This window comes from Chiloscyllium plagiosum, unplaced genomic scaffold (genome assembly GCF_037043375.1).
Source record: "Chiloscyllium plagiosum isolate Xiang-an unplaced genomic scaffold, Cpla_swu_hap1 HiC_scaffold_3, whole genome shotgun sequence".
Taxonomy (NCBI): Eukaryota; Metazoa; Chordata; class Chondrichthyes; order Orectolobiformes; family Hemiscylliidae; genus Chiloscyllium; species Chiloscyllium plagiosum.
This window is the reverse complement of record NW_028270141.1, coordinates 124,642,397-124,662,141: the sequence shown is the minus strand read 5'-3', so window position 1 is coordinate 124,662,141 and position 19,745 is coordinate 124,642,397. Positions and strand designations below refer to the sequence as shown.

The 19,745-nt window shown below is 46.7% G+C and overlaps 1 protein-coding gene across 1 annotated transcript in view; it reads left to right on the top strand.

Moving 5' to 3' along the window:
• Window positions 1-18,831, top strand: part of LOC148151307 (uncharacterized) — a 31,728-nt gene extending 12,897 nt beyond the window's left edge. The window contains exons 3-5 of the mRNA XM_087976727.1: window positions 1,154-1,283; window positions 8,778-8,952; window positions 16,869-18,831. Coding sequence (XP_087832853.1) covers window positions 1,154-1,283; window positions 8,778-8,952; window positions 16,869-17,034 — 471 coding nt within the window. The 3' untranslated portion in view covers window positions 17,035-18,831. The remainder of the gene's footprint in view (window positions 1-1,153; window positions 1,284-8,777; window positions 8,953-16,868) is intronic.
• The last annotated feature ends 914 nt before the right edge of the window (window positions 18,832-19,745 follow it).

The following is a 19,745-nucleotide window of genomic DNA, read 5'->3' as shown; positions in this document are numbered from 1 at the left end:
GTTGTTGGAAGAGGCAAGTTAAAGTCTTCACTCACACTCCTGCACTGTGGCTTGCAGGTAGACAAGCATGGGGAAGAAAGGAGGTCAGCTATTCACTGCAGAATTCAGAGTCTCTGAATCTCCCTTGGAACCAGACCATTGATTTGTCTAGTCCAGATCAATGGTAAAACCCAGAATATTGGTGGATTCGGCAATGACAATGCAAAGGAATGTCGAGGAGAAATGTTTGGATTTTATTTTACTTCCAATTTTTCTCAAAGGCTGCTTGTCATTTTGCTGACCATATCACATTGACCTGTTTTTATAACAAATCTGTTCAAGGAACAGCTACTGTGCGCAAGTTCAATGCAAATTTCTGATAAAATCAATACATGACTAAACAGCTTAGAGTTTTCCACTTAGGTTAAGGAACAAGGAATCCAGTCACAGCATTCAGTATTCCTGTTCATTGCAATATTGTCCTTGATATGCCCTAGGTAAATCACTCTTGCTTTTATGAATTCCCTTTTGGCCAGACATATTATAAAGTCAACAAACTGCAATCGCTTGAACACACCCTCTAATTGCCTTATAAATTCCTCCCATGTGTTACTGTATTCTCTAAATAACCTTCACAATTAGGTACTTTAACTGTGACTTGATTCATCAGTGTTTAGAAAGTGGCTGGGACATGTTTAAACCCAAATGGCATGACTTAACATTGGTATAACCAATTTGATGTTACACAGGTAGATATCTCTTTAAGCTTTGGTGTTTTGGGCTGTGACCACCTGCTCAGGAACCAATCAAATGCTTGTTACTATGCTGAGCCCTCCTAAGTCCATAACAATTGATGTTGATTAAAATGCCTTTCAAAAGATTGCCACTGGGAAGAATTGCTCTAAAGAAATCTAGGCAATGCTAATTATTTTCCAGAATTCAGCCTCACTGTTCAAATAAAGCAATGCACAATATTGAACTCACAATGTTTTCCACTAACTTGTTTCTTCAACTGCACCTATCTTCCTTGGTCTCAAACAGTACCTTCTCCCCATTTTAATTCACCGTACAAAAAGCTAAAGTAGTCCTTTCACTTTAGGACAGTTCTCTCAACTTTTTATTGGTGTAGGCTTAGTTTTCTCATGTGATAACACAATTCCTCTTCTTGTTTTAGAATTATAAAGAGATGCAATACCCAGCCATCCAATGGATTGAAACAAAGGTTGATGGAATGGATGTGGTTTGTGCAGTGGAGATTGGTTTGAAAATTCTTCTCAATTATGCAGTTTTTAACAATGCTGAAGGTACATGACATATTCCTTTATATTATTACAGGATGTGAAAAGAATCGTTTACTCTGTAACTTATCTTGTTTGAAACCTTCTGCACAGACTGACCCAATGACCAATGAATTTGCCAATGTGATCACACTGTCAGTTTGAATACTGTTTTGATAAATGCAGCTCTGTGGTCCTACAATCTGGGGAGTGGCAGGTGTGTTTCAAACACAGTGAGCTGACTGTTCCCAGGGTCTGGCTGACGTGGTCTATCGGTGAAAAGTCCCACAAAGCCAAACACAACTCGAGCAAGCAACTCGCTGTATCTTTTGTGCTTTTGCTGAGTTGTTAGACAGCAGCAAGTTACTAATTAAAGGGGATTCTAGGTTGTTAAATGCCTTATTAATGCTGCAATTCACCTCATTAATACACAGCTTCTTCCTTTGCTAAAAGCACTGAACAAACTAGATGCTGAGAATTCTCAGCGTGAAAGTCAGGGCGGATTCCTGATTACTTCAGCCTCTGTGGTACTCATCACCAAACAGCATCTTACAGCAAGACCCATGGGAACAAGGTACATGCATTCTGTATCCACAAACATTGGCAAATATCAAATGCCAACCTCTCCTGACCATCTTGGCCTCTGTCCAATCTGCAGGATGCTCAGAAAGCACAGAACTGCATCATAGGATGTCTCAGCAAATAGCATTGAGAGGATACTTTGGGTGGGACGGCCACCCACCTCACAGATTAGACCAGGCTGCCTCTCAGATTTGTCACTTTCTCTTTGCGCTCACTCAGTTAGCACCTACCCGCATGCTTGTGCTTTTCCTGGCTGTGCCATGTTGTGCAGTCACACAAACAGGCAGTCTGCCTTGCGACTTAGCAGCTCTCAGTCAGAAGGGGACACACATCTTTCTAGATGACCTAGATGCTACGTCAGTCTCACACCCACACCACTTACTAATGCCAGCACTTTCTGTGGCAAACACTCACTGCGTGGGCAGCTACCAACTTGCCATGTCTTAGTGGAGTAGTCCTTAGTGCAGGCCATAGTGACACTCATCAGTCAGGGGTCCTGATACAGTAAATCAGGCACAGCCTAGGACACCAGTCCAGGGGATTGACCACAGTGAGGCACCTGCTCAGGGAGTTCTCAGTGGGGAGGGTCAGTACCTCTGTACTGACCTGAAGAAGGGCTCATGCCCGAAACGTTGATTCTCCTGCTCCTTGGATGCTGCCTGACCTGCTGCGCTTTTCCAGCAACACATTTTCAGCTCAGTACCTCTGTAGTCTGGATAATGGATCGATCAGTCCTGTGGATCCATTAGTCAGTACAGGGGTGTGGAGGGTGGGGGGGCAGGTCTCCCTAATCCCTGGCTCCCTTTGTGTTGTACAGCTCGCTGCATCAGGCATCAATGACCAACTCATTCCCACCAGCACAGGCCAAGAAAAAAAGAATCGGGATGTTTGAAGATGTGGGGAAATATTGTCAGCTGAAACCACCATCGTACAAATACCTTGTTCATCTTGATCTCACGTGCTGCAACGGCTCTCACAGACATCAATCCATGGTCCATCCTGTATAGACATGGAGTTAGGCTTCATGCTGGCACTATCACATTCAGGGCGACACACAGACTCAAACAAACAGAGTTCGTTGCATAACAATCAAATTTATACAAACCTGACACCCCCATCTTACCCCAACTCATCCTGTGTGCACCAATCTCATAGTCCAGGAACACCGCACTGCCCGGTTCTACCTCCTTCCCAAGATCCACAAGCCTGATCACCCTGGCCGACCCATTGTCTCAGCATGCTCCTGCCCCACTGAACTCATCTCTACCTACCTCGACACTGTCCTATCCCCCCTAGTCCAGGAACTCCCCACATACATTCGAGACACCACCCACGCCCTCCACCTCCTCCAAGACTTCCGTTTCCCCGGCCCGCAACGCCTCATATTCACCATGGATATCCAATCCCTCTACACCTCCATCCGCCATGACCAGGGCCTCCCAGCCCTCCATTTTGTCCTCTCCCGATGTCCCCAACAGTACCCTTCCACCGACACACTCGTTCGTTTGGCCGAACTGGTCCTCACCCTTAACAATTTCTTCTTTGAATCCTCCCACTTCCTCCAGACCAAAGGGGTAGCCATGGGCACACGTATGGGCCCCAGCTATGCCTGTCTCTTTGTTGGCTACGTCGAGCAGTTGATCTTCCGTAATTATACCGGCACCACTCCCCACCTCTTCCTCCGCTACATTGATGACTGCATTGGCGCCACCTCATGCTCCCGCGAGGAGGTTGAGCAATTCATCAACTTCACCAACACATTCCACCCTGACCTAAAATTTACCTGGACCATCTCTGACACCTCCCTCCCCTTCCTGGACCTCTCCGTCTCCATTAGTGACGACCGACTTGACATTGACATTTTTTACAAACCCACCGACTCCCACAGCTACCTGGATTACACCTCTTCCCACCCTACCTCTTGCAAAAATGCCATCCCGTATTCCCAATTCCTCCGCCTCCGCCGTATCTGCTCCCAGGCAGACCAGTTCCACCACAGAACACACCAGATGGCCTCCTTCTTTAGAGACCGCAATTTTCCTTCCTACGTGGTTAAAGATGCCCTCCAACGCATCTCGTCCACATCCCACACCTCCGCCCTCAGACCCCACCCCTCCAACCGTAACAAGGACAGAACGCCCCTGGTGCTCACCTTCCACCCTACCAACCTTCACATAAACGAAATCATCCGCCGACATTTCCACCACCTCCGAAAAGACCCCACCACCAGGGATATATTTCCCTCCCCACCCCTTTCCACCTTCCGCCTTCCGCAAAGACCGTTCCCTCTGTGACTACCTGGTCAGGTCCACGCCTCCCCTACAACCCACCCTCCCATCCTGGCACCTTCCCCTGTCATCACAGGAACTGCAAAACCTGCGCCCACACCTCCTCCCTCCATCCAAGGCCCTAAAGGAGCCTTCCACATCCATCAAAGTTTTACCTGCACATCCACCAATATCATTTATTGTATCCGTTGCTCCCGATGCGGTCTCCTCTACTTTGGGGAGACTGGACGCTTCCTAGCAGAGCGCTTTAGGGAACATCTCCGGGACACCCGCACCAATCAACCACACCGCCCAGTGGCTCAACATTTCAACTCCCCCTCCCATTCTGCCGAGGACATGGAGGTCCTGGGCCTCCTTCACCACCGCTCCCTCACCACCAGACGCCTGGAGGAAGAGCACCTCATCTTCTGCCTCGGAACACTTCAACCTCAGGGCATCAATGTGGACTTCATCAGTTTCCTCATTTCCCCTTCTCCCACCTCACCCTAGTTCCAAACTTCCAGCTCAGCACTGTCCCCATGACTTGTCCTACCTGCCTATCTGCTTTTCCACCTATACACTCCACCCTCCCCCCCGACCTATCACCTTCATCCCCTACCCCACTTACCTATTGTACTCTATGCTACTTTCTCCCCACCCCCATCCTCCTCTCACTTATCTCTCTACCCTTCAGGCTCTCTGCCTTTATTCCTGATGAAGGGCTTTTGCCCGTAAGGTCGATTTTCCTGCTCCTCGGATGCTGCCTGAACTGCTGTGCTCTTCCAGCACCACTAATCCAGAATCTGTGTGCACCAATGTCCAAGTTCTAACACTTCTATATCCCGATGCTGCACCTTTTGCAAGGTTATGTTGTCTTGGTTCTTTTCAAGAGGGTTTGGAAAGTCAGTGATGCTGAAGTGACTAACAGACATGCCCAAAGTCAACAATCAGAGGACTCCTTAAGATTTGTTTTAAAACAGTTGTATAATGAAAGGGGAGTGGCCGTTCTCCCAGTTCAGGTTTTGTTTCTAGATTGGTTTAGTTTTAGCCGGCGGTCAGAAACTGCTGGAGACTTAGAGAAGCAGCTGCAGTGAAAAGAGGTTCCATGCTTCAACAGAGGTCTTGCCTGAAGTTTCTCTCTGAAACCTCTCCAGCCTGTAAGACACTTGTTTGAATTTACCTTTTGCCAAGGGGTGCATTTATACGATGTTGTAGGAATTGGAACAGCTCCTTTTTTAAGTTGTGATATCGTATCCGTTGGTTTATCAAATAAATTAAGTTATTCTAAATTCTGTTTTGTTTGGTGTTTCAAGTGCAGTGTGTAAATAAAATTTGTTTGACTTGAAGCTGAGTGGTTTGACCAGCTGCATCACTCCTGGAATATCCAGCTCACACCTGCCTTTTAAAGGGAAAATAATTATTCGGGTCCGGGCTACCTTCTCAAAATGTTTTGAAGGGGTCTGGCCTGGTCCAGCACCTTTATAACTTTCTCCAATTCTAATGCAAGAATCCCTGCAGTGTGGAAGCAATCCATTTGGCCTGAGTTCACACCAGCCCTCCGAAGAGCATCCCACTCAGACCCAACCCTCTACACTATCCCTGTAACTCTGTAGTTCCTATGGCTAACCCACTTAGCCTGCACATCTGTGGACACTGCAGGCAATTTAACATGACCAATCCATCTAACCCGAACATCTTTGGACTGCTGTAGGAAACCGGAGTACCTGGAGGCAATCTATGCAGACACAGGGAGAATGTGTAAACTCCACATAGAGTCACCAAGGGTGGAATTAAACCCAGGTTCCTGGCGTTATGGGGCAGCAGTGTTAACCACTGAGACTCTGTGCCACCCATTGACCTGAAACAATGGGTGGCATTTTGCCCACCCCAGAAGTGGCAAATAATTGGGAAGTAGCTGTTACTAAGGGATCAAACATTACAGGGTGATAGCAGGAGAATGGGGTTGAGAAAGATGTCAGGGAGTCATAGAGTCCTGTGGCATGGAAACAGACCCTTCAGTCCACTCATCCATGCTGACCAAGTTTCCCAAACCCAACTAGTCCCACTTGCCTGCATTTGGCCCACATCCCTCTAAACCTTTGCTATTCATGTACCGATCCAAATGTCTTTTAAATGTTGTAAATATACCTGCATCTATCACTTCATCTGGCAGTTTATTCCACACACAAACTACCTTCTGTGTGAAAATGTTGCCCCTCATGTCCCTTTTAAATCTTTTACTTCTAATCTTAAAAATATGCCCCTAGTTTTGAACTCACCCACACGGGGGAAGAAACCTTTGCTATTTACCTTATCTATGCTCCTCATGATTTTATAAACCTTTATAAGGTCACCCTTCAACCTCCTACGCTCCAGTGAAAATGCCCCAGTCTATCCATTTTACTCAAACCCTCCAATCCTGGCAAGTCTTTTCTGAACCCTCTCCAATTTAGTAGTATCTTTTCAATAGCAGGGTGACCAGAACTGTACACTGCACTCCTAAAGCAGACTCACCACCTTCTCACCAAGTGCTTTTCCAGCACCACACTCTCGACTCACCAACATCCCATACAACCTCAACAAAACATCCCAACTCCTGTACTCAGTGATCTGAGCAATGAAGGCTCGTGTGCTAAACACCTTCTTAACCACCCTGTCTACCTGTGATGCAACTTTCAAAGAACTCTGTACCTGAATCCTTAGTCTGCCTGTTTGACAAATCTACCCAGGGCCTGCTTTTGTTTGTTTTACCAAAATGCAATAACTTGCATTTATCCAAATTAAACTCCATCTGCCACTACTTAGCCAGCCATGATCGAATGGTGGTGTACACTCGACGGGCCAATTGGCCTCAATCTGCTCCTGGATCATGGTTGCAGCTACCTCAATAATTATGATCTTTGTGGGAAGGTCAATTTCAACTTTCCTGAACCAGTGACCAATTAAAGTCTTTCACAGGTGAATTTATAGCCACTTCAGAGCCTTAAGCTGCCACTTGCCTGATCTGTGAGAAATGTGGCAGCCTCCCGGATAGTTATTAATGGGGCATCTGCTGGTCGGGTTGGGCCTTGATTTGCCACAATCTGAGGGCAATAATGGGCACAGATAGTGTTCAGGGAGGCTGCTGAAAACCACCACCAGGCCCTAACCCCATCACCTTCCCTCATGTCCCTGTCCCCATGATTCCCCCCAAAAATATCACTCACACTTCCTGGTCCCTGCCAGCAGACTGGACCTTCAACAGGTCGATCCCTCTGACTGACTGGCCAGTTCAAACAGAGTGGGACATCACTGTCCCGATATCTGATTGGCAGAGAGGCTGGTGGATAATTCATTCAGGAGTTAACTTAATTAACTTTCCTGTTTTTGAGGCCGGGGGTGTCTCTCTATCTCTCCTACCTCAGCAGTGAGACAAAGAAATGGAAATTCCAGTCATGAACTCCATTTATCTTCTCCCCTTCCCCCAACAAAACCAGACCTGATGATCACTTCTCGTATTTCTGTTTTCATATTCAATAAAAGGCAGGACAAAGTCAGTAGGTGGTCAAAAGATATATAGAATTCTTGGTTTTAAAATGAGAAGAATGGAATGCATCAGTAAAGAAGTTATGCTAAACCTACATGAAACACTGATTAGGCCTTTACACGAGAGTGTGGAGTTTAATACTTAGCACTACGTTTTAGCAAGGTGGCCAAGGTCCAGGAGAGGGTGCTGGAGAGATTTACTGCATTAATACCAGGTCTGCAGGGCCTCTGTGTGGAGGGACTGCAGAAGTTGGGGTTACTTACCTTAGAGCAGAAAGGGTTAGTAAGTGATTGGAGAGATCTATTCAAAACCATGAAGGGTAAAGGAGGAGAAACTGTGGGAGAGGTTTTAATGATGAGAGTATGTGAATTTCAGTTGTTGTAACGAGGAAATGACATCATCGTAGGAAATGACATCACCAACCTAAGGAAATATAAACACACAAATAGAAAGCAGATCATGCCGCTAGTGCTTCATCTGGGGGCTCACTGATGATAATACCTGGTATGGTGACGAAACATCTGAAAACAAACCTTCTAGCTCAGTGAGCAAACCTACATCCAGTTGCAACAATGTGCTATTGTCAAGGGGCTGGTTAGCTGACTTCGTTGTACAGCTGGCTTGAGGTGCAGCCTAATGCCAACAGCATGGGTTCAAGTCCTGCACAGGCTGAGGTCACCATGAAGGAAAACGTCCTCAAACTCTCCTTTTACATTAGATGTGGTGACCCTCGGGTTAAACCACCACCAGTTCTCTCTCATGAGACAGTAGCCGTATCTATGGTCTGGTCAGACGAGAATGACTTTTCCTGTAGCATTGTGATCTGGAAAGCACTGCCTGGAATGGTGATAGAAGCAAATTCAGTCACAACATTCGAAAGATAAATGTTTCCACGATGAGGGAATATTTGCGTGTAGGTGTGAAAAGAGCAGGTCAGTGTAATGATCTGGTTAAAAATCGACCAAACAGCCAGCACAGGAGTCCCCTCCCCCAGCGCTGTGTCACTCTGTGAGGCTATTATTCAATCTGTCACATCAGTGTCTGCCCCACTTCAGCAATGTCACCCCTGACCCCTCACCTGTAACCTCTGACTCACTGTCAGTGACACCACAGATGATCATCGAATAAAATATCGTTTATTTACAGAAACAATCGTTCCTGTCACTGCACCTTGGGGATTTACAGGACACTTGGTAGACGGAAAGATTTCACAGAAGCATGAGGTGCATGTGCTTCTCACTCCTCAAGTCAAGAGTCCACCAGCACCTCCAGATCCAATGGTTAAATTCAAAAACGTATCTGATGGTTGGTACTTTGTCAGGTGAGTTTAGTTGCTGATGTATTGTAGAAACACAGCAGAGGGTACTTATGTTGAAGTGGTAGTGCCCCTACCTTCGGCCCAGTTCAAGTCCCATCTGGAAGATCATCTGGAGGCAGGTTGAAGAGGGGAGGAACAGAGAAACTCAGCAGCTCTGCCAGCATCTGTGAAGAGAGAAAACTCACACGGAGTCTGGTATGGTTCTTCAGTGAACAGGTGAAGTTGGAGTAGGAGAAGAAAGGAAGGAAATCCAAAACAGAGTGAATGCATGTGCATAATAATTAAAGCTGGGGAGTTACAGATGCAGATTACAATGTGGAATTATGATGGGATTTGGAGGAGCTGGTGTTGGACTGCGATGTACAAAATTAAAAATCACGCAACTCCAGCTTATTTTCCAACAGGTTTATTTGGAAGCACTAGCTTTCAGATTGTCAACCACCTGATGAAGGAGCAGCACTCCAAAAGCTAGTGCTTTCGAATTATGATGTAGCAGTGATAGAGATCTGGCTCAAGGCAGTGAAACACTGCACGTTAAATAAGCTGCTCAGGAAAGGAAGGGAGACAAGGCAGTGGTGTTGTGGCTGTCCTGGAACAGCTTGGCTCGGGATGTGGCAAGTTCATGAGCACGAGTCTGCAGTCCTACTGCCGGAATGTTGTCAGGGCCCACAGCCTTTGTGGTATCCAGTGCCACCAACCATTTCTTGATATTGATGCAGAGTAAATCAAATTGGCTTCAGGTAAGCATCTGTGATGCTGGGGACCACTGGAAAAGGTAGAGATGGGTCATCCACTCGGCACTGCTGGTGAAGATTGCTGCAAATGCCTTGTCCTTTGCATTCATCTGCTGGTCTCTCCCATCCCTGAGGAGAGGGAATATTTGTGGAGCCTCCCCCTCCAGTGAGATGTTTAATTGTCCACCACCATTCACAACTAGATATGGCGGGACTGCAAAGCTTCCATCTGATCTGTTGGTTGTGGGATCCCTTAGCTCTGTCTATCACTTGCTGTTTGTGCTATTTGGCACGCATGTAGTCCTGGTTTGTAGCTTCTAGGAGAAAATGAGGTCTGCAAATGCTGGAGATCAGAATCGAAACGTGTGGTGCTGGAAAAGCACAGCCAGTCAGGCAGCATCTGGGGAGCAGGAAAGTCGACATTTTGAGCATAAGCCCTTCATGCCCCACATTCTTGTTGAAGAGCAGATGCTCGAAACATTGATTCTCCTGCTCCTTGGATGCTGCCTGACCAGCTGATTTGTAGCTTTACCAGGTCAACACCTCATTTTAAAGGTATGCCTGGTGCTGTTCATTGTATGCCCTCTTGCACTCTCCATTAAACAAGGGTTGATCCCTGGCTTGATGGTATTGGTAGGGTGAAGATAGAAGCGGAAATTGCTGGATAAGCTCAGGAAGTTTGGCAGTATCTGTGGAGGGAAATCAGAGTTAACATTCTGGGTCATTGTTATGAGGAAGGGTCACTTAATCCGAAACATTAACTCAAGATTTCTCTCCATAGAGGCTGCCAGACCTGCTGAGCTTTTCCAGCAATTTCCGTTTTGTTTCTGATTTTTTGGTTTTCATTGGGTAGAGTGGGGAATAGGCTTGGCTGTGATTGGCTTGGATTTTATTGGTTTGGTTTTCATTGGGTAGAGTGGGGAATAGGCTTGGCTGTGATTGGCTTGGATTTTATTGGAGGATGATTCTGCTGCTGTTGATGGCCCACGGTGCTCATGATGGCTGGTCTTGTGTTGCTAGATCATTCAATGTCTGTCCCATTTAGCACGATTAGAGACAAAAAAAAGTCTGCAGATGCTGGAATCCAAAGTAGACAGGCAGGAGGTTGGTAGAACACAGCAAGCCACGATGACAGTGCCACACAGCAAGATGGAGGGTATTCTTAATGTGAAGGTAGGTCTTTGTCTTCACATGGACTGTGCAGGGACCTGCAGCTGCAGCCGGCAGATTAGTGAGCACGAGGTCAAGTATGTCTTTCCCTCTTTTTGGTTCCCTCACCACCTGTCACAGACATGTTTTACCAGCAATGTCCTGGAGAAGTGGACCAGATCGCTCACCACTTTTGGTGGACACTGAAATCCACCACCCAGCATATATTCTGTGCCCTTGTTACCCTCCGTGCTTCCTCCTAGTGGTGTTCAACATGGAGGAGCACGGATACATCAGCTGCGGGCGGACAGTCCATGGGAATCAGCCAGAGGTTTCCTTGCCTACATTTGACTTGATACCATGAGACTTCATGGGATCAGGAGTTAATATTGAGGACTCCGAGGACAACTCACTCCCTGGTATATGTGACAGTGCTGCCACCTCTGCTGTGTCAGTCCTGATGATGCTGCAGGACATATCCAGAGGCTGTGATAATGGCCCATCATCTGAGAATACAACTGCTCCTCCACATTCACATTCACGTGGAGCTGGCTCCTGTTTTTCCAAAATTCTTCATATTTCTTGAAAAGAAAGTCATGACCTTTAATTTGTGGAAGATCCAAGGTTTCCTTGAGCTGTCTGATGTTCTATTTTACTGTCATTATTTTCAACAGCTTTTCGCCAGCTCTACCCTCCCCTTACCCATAAATGACATTGTTCCAATGTGACTCGCCACCAAACCATTGAGGACATTTTCCATATATGTGTCTCAGCAATGGGTATCAGTGCGATTTATTGTTCACAGAGCCGCTTAGAATTAGGCACAGGTCAAAGATCAGCCCTGATATTGGTAGTAGCCCTGATAGTAGTTGGTATTATTTGACATTAAGGTGCCACTTAAAGGTTTCATCCAAATTCGTAAGTCATGACAGGAGAGCTCAAAGCCATGGTGTGCTCTTCCTGCTCTACGTGGGAAGCTGGCCACATTTCCAGTGCCCAGGGCCAGCATAGGGGCAGGAAGGGTCTCAGCTGCAGCTCCTTGAAGCTCAGCTTTCAGAACTGGAGGAATGGCTGGAGACACTGTGGATCATCCATGAAGCTGAGAGTACTGCGAATAGCACATACAGGGAGATGGTCACACTGCAGGCTCATATTTCATAGGCAGAAAGGGAATGGGTGACCACCAGGCAGAGTAAGGGGCTAGGCAGGCAGTGCAGGAACCCCCTGTGGCTATTTCCTGCAAAACAGACACTTTGGATAATGTCGGGGGGAATGGTGCCTCAGAGAGGACCAGTAACAGCCACATCTGTTTCCTACGGTTCACCCTGTAGCAAAGGAGAGGAGGGGAAAGTGTGAGAATGCAATAGCTATCGGGGATTCAACTGGAAGGGGAATAGATGGATGTTTCTCTGGCAACAAATGAGATTCCTTGGTGTTTGGGTCAAGGATGTCTCAGAATGACTACAGGATATCTTGGAGGAGGAGGGTGAACAGCCAGTGGTCATGGTATACATTGGTCCCAATGATAGAGGATAAAGTATGGCATGAGGTCCTAAATGCAGAATAAAGGGTGTTAGGAAGTAAGTTGAAAGTATGACCTTAAAGGTTGTGATGTCAGGATTACTACTATTGCCACGTGCGAGTCAGAGTAGAAAGTCCAGGAAATTATAATTGAACACATGCTGGAAAGGTGGTGCAAGGGGAGGGTTGCAGATTCCTGGGACATTGGGACTGGTTTTGGGGAAGTGGAACCAGTACTAACTGGATGGGTTGCACATGGTCAGTGATCTCAGGTTCAGGATAATGCTGCAGGATTTCCTCAGGATAATGTCCTTGGCCCAAACATCTTCAGCTGTTTCATTAATAATCCTCCCTCCATTATAAGGTCAGAAGTAGGATATTCACTAATGATTACACAATGTCCAGCACCATTTGTCACTCATCAGACATTAAAGCAGCCCTTATGCAAAGCAGCAAGACCTGGGCAGTATCCAGGTTTGGGCTGACAAATGATAAGTAACATTCAATACAAATGATAGGCAATGACTGTCTCCAACAGGGGAGAAAGTGACCATTGTCACTTGACATTCAGTGGTGTTACTATCCCTGAATCCCCCACTATCTACATCCTCGGAGTTCCCATTGACCAAAAAATCAACTGGACTAATCAGCAGAGGCCTCACCTTCATTCCCCTACGCTCCCGGATTAATGAGTTCAACACGCGGCGTGACATCGAACAATTCTTCCGCCGCCTTCGCCTCCGTGCCTACTTCTTTAACCAAGACTCTCGCCCACCCTCTGACGACCCCTTCTCCTGCCTCCAACACACCGCATCCACCTGGACACCCCGTGCTGGTCTCATACCTGCTCTCGACCTCTTCATAGCCAACTGCCGCCGCGATATTAACCGCCGCCTGAACTCCCCCACCCCTCTCACCCACTTCAACCTCTCACCCTCGGAACGCGCAGCCCTCCACTCACTCCGTTGCAACCCCAACCTCACTATCAAACCAGCAGACAAGGGAGGTGCGGTAGTAGTTTGGCGCACCGACCTCTACACCGCTGAGGCCAAACGCCAGCTCGCAGATACCTCCTCCTACTGCCCCCTTGACCATGACCCCACCCCCCCACCACCAAACCATCATCTCCCAGACCGTCCATAATCTCATCACCTCGGGGGATCTCCCATCCACCGCCTCCAACCTCATAGTCCCACAACCCCGCACCTCCCACTTCTACCTCCTGCCCAAAATCCACAAACCTGACTGCCCCGGCCGACCCATTGTCTCAGCCTGCTCCTGCCCCACCGAACTCATCTCCGCATACCTTGACATCGTCCTGTCCCCCTTAGTCCAAGAACTCCCCACCTACGTTCGGGACACCACCCATGCCCTCCACCTGCTCCATGATTTTCGCTTCCCCGGTCCCCAACGCCTTATTTTCACCATGGACATCCAGTCCCTGTACACCTCCATCCCCCATCACGAAGGACTCAAAGCCCTCCGCTTCTTTCTTTCCCGCCGTACCGACCAGTACCCTTCCACTGACACCCTCCTTCGACTGACTGAACTGGTCCTCACCCTGAACAACTTCTCTTTCCAATCCTCCCACTTCCTCCAAACGAAAGGAGTAGCCATGGGCACCCGCATGGGCCCCAGCTATGCCTGCCTCTTCGTAGGATATGTGGAACAATCCATCTTCCGCAACTACACTGGCCCCACCCCCCACCTTTTCCTCCGCTACATCGATGACTGTATCGGCGCCGCCTCGTGCTCCCACGAGGAGGTTGAACAGTTCATCCACTTCACCAACACCTTCCACCCTGACCTCAAATTCACCTGGACAGTCTCAGATTCCTCCCTCCCCTTCCTCGACCTTTCTATTTCTATCTCAGGCGACCGAATCAACACGGACATCTACTACAAACCGACTGACTCCCACAGCTACCTGGACTACACCTCCTCCCATCCTGCCTCCTGTAAAAACGCCATCCCATTCTCCCAATTCCTTCGACTCCGCCGCATCTGCTCCCAGGAGGACCAGTTCCAAAAACGCACAACCAAGATGGCCTCCTTCTTCAAGGACCGCAATTTCCCCCCCGACGTGGTCGACGATGCCCTCCACCGCATCTCTTCCACTTCCCGCTCCTCCGCCCTTGAGCCCCGCCCCTCCAACTGCCACCAGGACAGAACCCCATGGTCCTCACCTACCACCCCACCAATCTCCATGTACAGCGCATCATCCGCCGTCATTTCCGCCACCTCCAAACAGCATTCCGTAAAGACCACTCCCTCCGTGACTCCCTCATCAGATCGACACCCCCCACCAACCCAACCTCCACTCCCGGCACCTTCTCCTGCAACCGCAGGAGGTGCAAGACTTGTGCCCACACCTCCCCCCTCACCTCCCTCCAAGGCCCCAAAGGAAACTTCCATATCCGCCACAGATTCACCTGCACCTCCACACACATCATCTATTGCATCCTCTGCACCCGATGTGGCCTCCTCTATATTGGGGAGACAGGCCGGCTACTTGCGGAGCGTTTCAGAGAACACCTCTGGGACACCCGGACCAACCAACCCAACCACCCTGTAGCTCAACATTTCAATTCCCCCTCCCACTCCACCAAGGATATGCAGGTCTTTGGACTCCTCCATCGTCAGACCACAACAAAACGACGGTTGGAGGAAGAACGCCTCATCTTCCGCCTAGGAACCCTCCAACCACAAGGGATGAACTCGGATTTCACCAGTTTCTCATTTCCCCTCCCCCCACCCTGTCTCAGTCAAATCCATAGAATTCAGCACCGCCTTCCTAACCTGCAATCTTTTTCCCGACCTCTCCGCCCCCATCCCAGTCTGACCTATCACCCTCACCTTGACCTCTTTCCACCTATCACATTTCCGACGCCCCTCCCCCAAGTCCCTCCTCCCTACCTTTTGTCTTAGCCTGCTGGACAAACTTTCCTCATTCCTGAAGAAGGGCTTATGCCCGAAACGTCGTTTCACCTGTTCCCTGGATGCTGCCTGACCTGCTGCGCTTTTCCAGCAACACATTTCCAGCTCTGGACTAATCATATAACTACTGTGGCTACAAGAACAGGTCAGAGGCATCCTGCAACAAATAACTCACCTATTAACTCTCCAAAACATGTCCATCATCTACAAGGCAAAAGTGTGATGGAATATTCCCCACCTGACTGCCATTGGGCAGCTCCAATAACATTCAAGCAGCTTGACACCATCCACATCAAAGCAGTTCACTTGATTGGCATCAGATTCACAAGCATCTACTCTCTCCACCATCGACACATGGTAGCTGCGATATGTATCATCTGCACAATGCACTGCAGAAATTCAAGAGGAATCCTTCGACAACAAAGTAAAACAAAAAACTGCGATGTTGGGAATATAAAACAGAAATGGAAAGTTCTGGAGAAACTCAGCGGGTCTCACAATATCTGTGGAAAAAAAATCTGTGATGATGGTACACTGGACTTGAAATGTTAGCTCTGTTTTTCTCTCCACAGATGCTGCCTGACCTGCTGAGTTTCTCCAACACTTTCTGCTTTTTCTGCTAAAATAGCACCTTCCAAACCCATGACACCCCCACCCCCTCCAACTTCACCTGGAAGGAGAAGGGCAGCAGATACGGGGGATCACCACCACCTGCAAATTCCTGAATTGGAAATATATTACCATCCTTTCTGTTTCTCTGGGTCAAATTCCTGGAACACCCTCCCTAGCGAGATTGTGTATGTACCTACACCAAATAGACAGAAGTAGTCTGGGAGGCAGCTAAATGCCACCTTCTCAAGGGCAGGTCGGGATGGGCAATAAATACTCATATATCCCATGAATAAAGATTTTAAAACATCCTCCTGACATCACCTTCAGAAACGGTTCCCTCTCATTCTTGTCCCATGAGTCAGCGAGAACAGCTTTTCTTTGTCTCCCTTACCTAACTCATGTCACTGTCTGGTACAGCTCCAACCAACTGTCCAAGGACAAATTTCCCAGCTTCTCCACCCTAAACCTATTGGTAAAATCCCTCTGCATCCTCACAAGGTGCAAATATCATTCCTAAAGTGTGAGTGATTATCACTTCACACAATGCTTAAGCTGTGACCTAACCAGCAGTTTACAAAGCTTCAGCATGATCTCCCCCCATTTGTACTCACTACCCCTAGTAATGAAGCTCAAAATCCCCCATGCTTCCTTAATATGTGCTGCATCTTTCAATGGTCAATATCCCTCAGATCTCCCTGTCCCTGGTGCCTTTCTGTCATCGATAATGATTCCCAACATCCCTTTTCCCAGAGTGTCTCACCTCACACTTGCCCGTCCTAATTTCCATCTGCCACATGTCTGCCCATTCTGTGAGGTTATTGATGACATTCCTGTAGCTGGGATTGCACTGAATGGTGGAGGGTTCTCAATGACCTGAATGGCTGTCACCTGTTCACATTGTCCTGTTAATCTACTCAGATCCAGGCAGACGCTGTCACGAATGAAATGCCTATATTCATATTGCAGGGCAGTTGATAGGAAACTGGAAGAGAAACAATATGAAGAACATGTGCTTGAATTCCTGAAGGATTTGGAAGAAGACAACCAACCCTTTGAACCAGGAATATTTTCTCTTAATTTCTTTAGCAGACGTGGGCTAATGGATATAGCTTTTCTTAAAACTTCCCAATGATTTCCTTTTCCTGGAAGGTTCTGTTCCCTTTACTGTTATATATAACAGTCAATATAACATATAACAATCAATCATGCTTAACTCTGTCTTAAACTGTTTTATTCATGTGCAAGGTACATCTTGGCTTTAACCTGGATTAGCATGCATAATTATGGTCTCCTTATCTAAAAAAGGGTTTACTTAATTGTTGGGATTTAGATTCAAATTCCAGAGAAAAAAAGTTTGTGTTATGCAATGATCTTCCTGGTAAGAAGGACAACATTAAATGCAAACCAAAGAGAATGATTATACAATAAGGGTGAAGGTTGGCACTAAACATTTCACTCATTGAGGCATACCACAGTACACAGGTTCAGGACATGTGGGTCTGTCTTTCCATCAACACCCAAACATCTAACATTCTTTGAACCTGATCTGTTGACTCATAAAGTACTTTGATGTTTTTGCCTAAGTCAATTTAGCTCAAACAGACACACAAAACCCTCTTGCAGCTTGAACACTTCAACTTTAATTTCACAGTCTACCTCAACCCCTGTCACCACAGCTACTCGCAGATTGCCTCTCTCGCTCTCTCTTTTTCGCTCTCTCCCTTTCCATCCCTCTTCACGTCTGCATCTACATCTTAATACTCTGTTCTAAGAACTTCTTAAAAGAGCCTTTTTCTTTCAATTTCTGTACAGGCAGTTGCCATTAATCTGAACACAGGATTTTATACTGATCTAATACATCTAGATGTTTTATGGGAAATCTTCAACCTGTTTCTACATTACTTATGGAAAATCCCTTAGACTATGACAATGAACCATCAACTGATAATGCTCCTGTCCATTTGCTATGATGAACTCCAACCTTTCACTCTCAGAAAGACCTTGATTTAGCAAGTGTGCTCCTGGTAAGGCTCCTGGCACACTCACCTTTTTATATCCCGTTCTCTGTCCTGCCTGAAAACTCTGTGTCCAGGGATGTTGAGCTGCCATCCTTGCCTCTCTTTTAGCCAATAATCTATTATAGCAATTATAAATAAAGTCAGGGATATGATTCTTAAGAGAGGGAAGAAGCTCGGGGACCTGGATGTTTGTAGTTTATTATCTGCCTCATGAGCAGTCATTGCATTCCCCTACAGGATAAGTACATCCTTCCTTATGTAAAGAGACCAAAAGATTGTGATCCCACATTTATCACTGAAGTGAGAGATTCGTACTCTTCACTTCCATTGTAGTGAAGACCAGCATGCTCTTTGTTTTCCTCATTGTTTGCTGAATGCGTACATGAACTTTCAAACCACACATTAACCAGACATTAGGCTCCAGCTCTGGTCACTCTGACTGTCCCTGACAGAGCAGTCCTGGATGCTCATGTTCCTTTTAATATCCTTTATAGTGAGGATTTCTGTTCAAATCTAAGTTATTAGTCAGTGTTTCAGATTCATTTCTGACCAACCACCTCTGTGGGGCATTGGTGACATCAGTTTAAAGTCTTCTTACAGCACGTACCGAGGGTTAAATTCTATTATAGATGGGAAGCTGAGTCCTTCACTGGGAAGCAGGGATTAAATGTTCTTTAATCTTGTTTGAAATTAATGAATTGTGTACATCCTGAAACAGGGATGGTCCTGGTGATGGATTGGACTTACGTTTAATCTCAGTCATACTGGGTCAGAATGTTTCACGTTGATGTGGTAAGAGCTCATTGACAGTGGGAGGTATTACAGAACCTGATGGTTTGAGGTTGGTCGGTGCTGTAACTGCCCTGTGTCTGTCTGTGTTTTTCTAACTGCTGGGAATTTTTTTCTCACTGTGAAATAAAGAGGGTGATGCATCACAACACTTGGTTTCCTGTTAATTCTTATTCAAAGGGAAATCCGGATCACTGCTCACATCACAATTTTAATATTATACACAGCCTTCCACATTTCAGTGAAATCAATGTGTCAAAGTATTGAAGATTAAAAGTAATAATTCTCTTATTTCAGAAAATGAACCTGCTCTAATGGAGGGTATTTGTCCCACTGTGTACATGAACCATGGGCAAGGTGAGATTAGTGAGAGCACAGCCCCCATATCAGATAGAGTAGGACTGCGAAAGCTTGGGATTTCAAGCAAACCTGTTGGATTATAACCTAGTTTTGTGTGACTTCTGACCATATCCAGTAAGAGACAATTGACCAGTATCGTTTGAAGTTCAGTCATGTTCCCATTGCCTGATTCCCTCACTATTAACACCCTGGGGATTACCATTGACCAGAAACTGTATTGATATGATGAATCTAATTCACTGCAAGTCATTGAAAGCAGGTCAGAAACTAGGAATTCTGCAGTGAGTAACTCACCACCTAACCTCCCAAAGCCTGCCTAAGGCACAATTCAGGTGTAAAATTGGAATACTCTCCAAGATGTGCTCCAGAGCCTCACCAAAGCTCCTTGGATAGAATCTTCCAAACCCTCAACCATTTCCATCTTGAAGGACAAGGACAATGGATACATGGGATTACCATAAGCTACACATTCCCCTCCAAACCACTCACCATCCTGATGTGTTGATTTAGTATGGGTGTGAAGATTCACTTTCAATCCAACATTAAACACACTTCACTGGAGTACTCTAAATGCAGCCTCTTGGTGCAGCTGATACAAGTTCCTGACTCATCACTGAAGCAATTCTTACAAAAAGGACAACTATTACCCACAAGTGGAAATGGCTGACCCAGCACG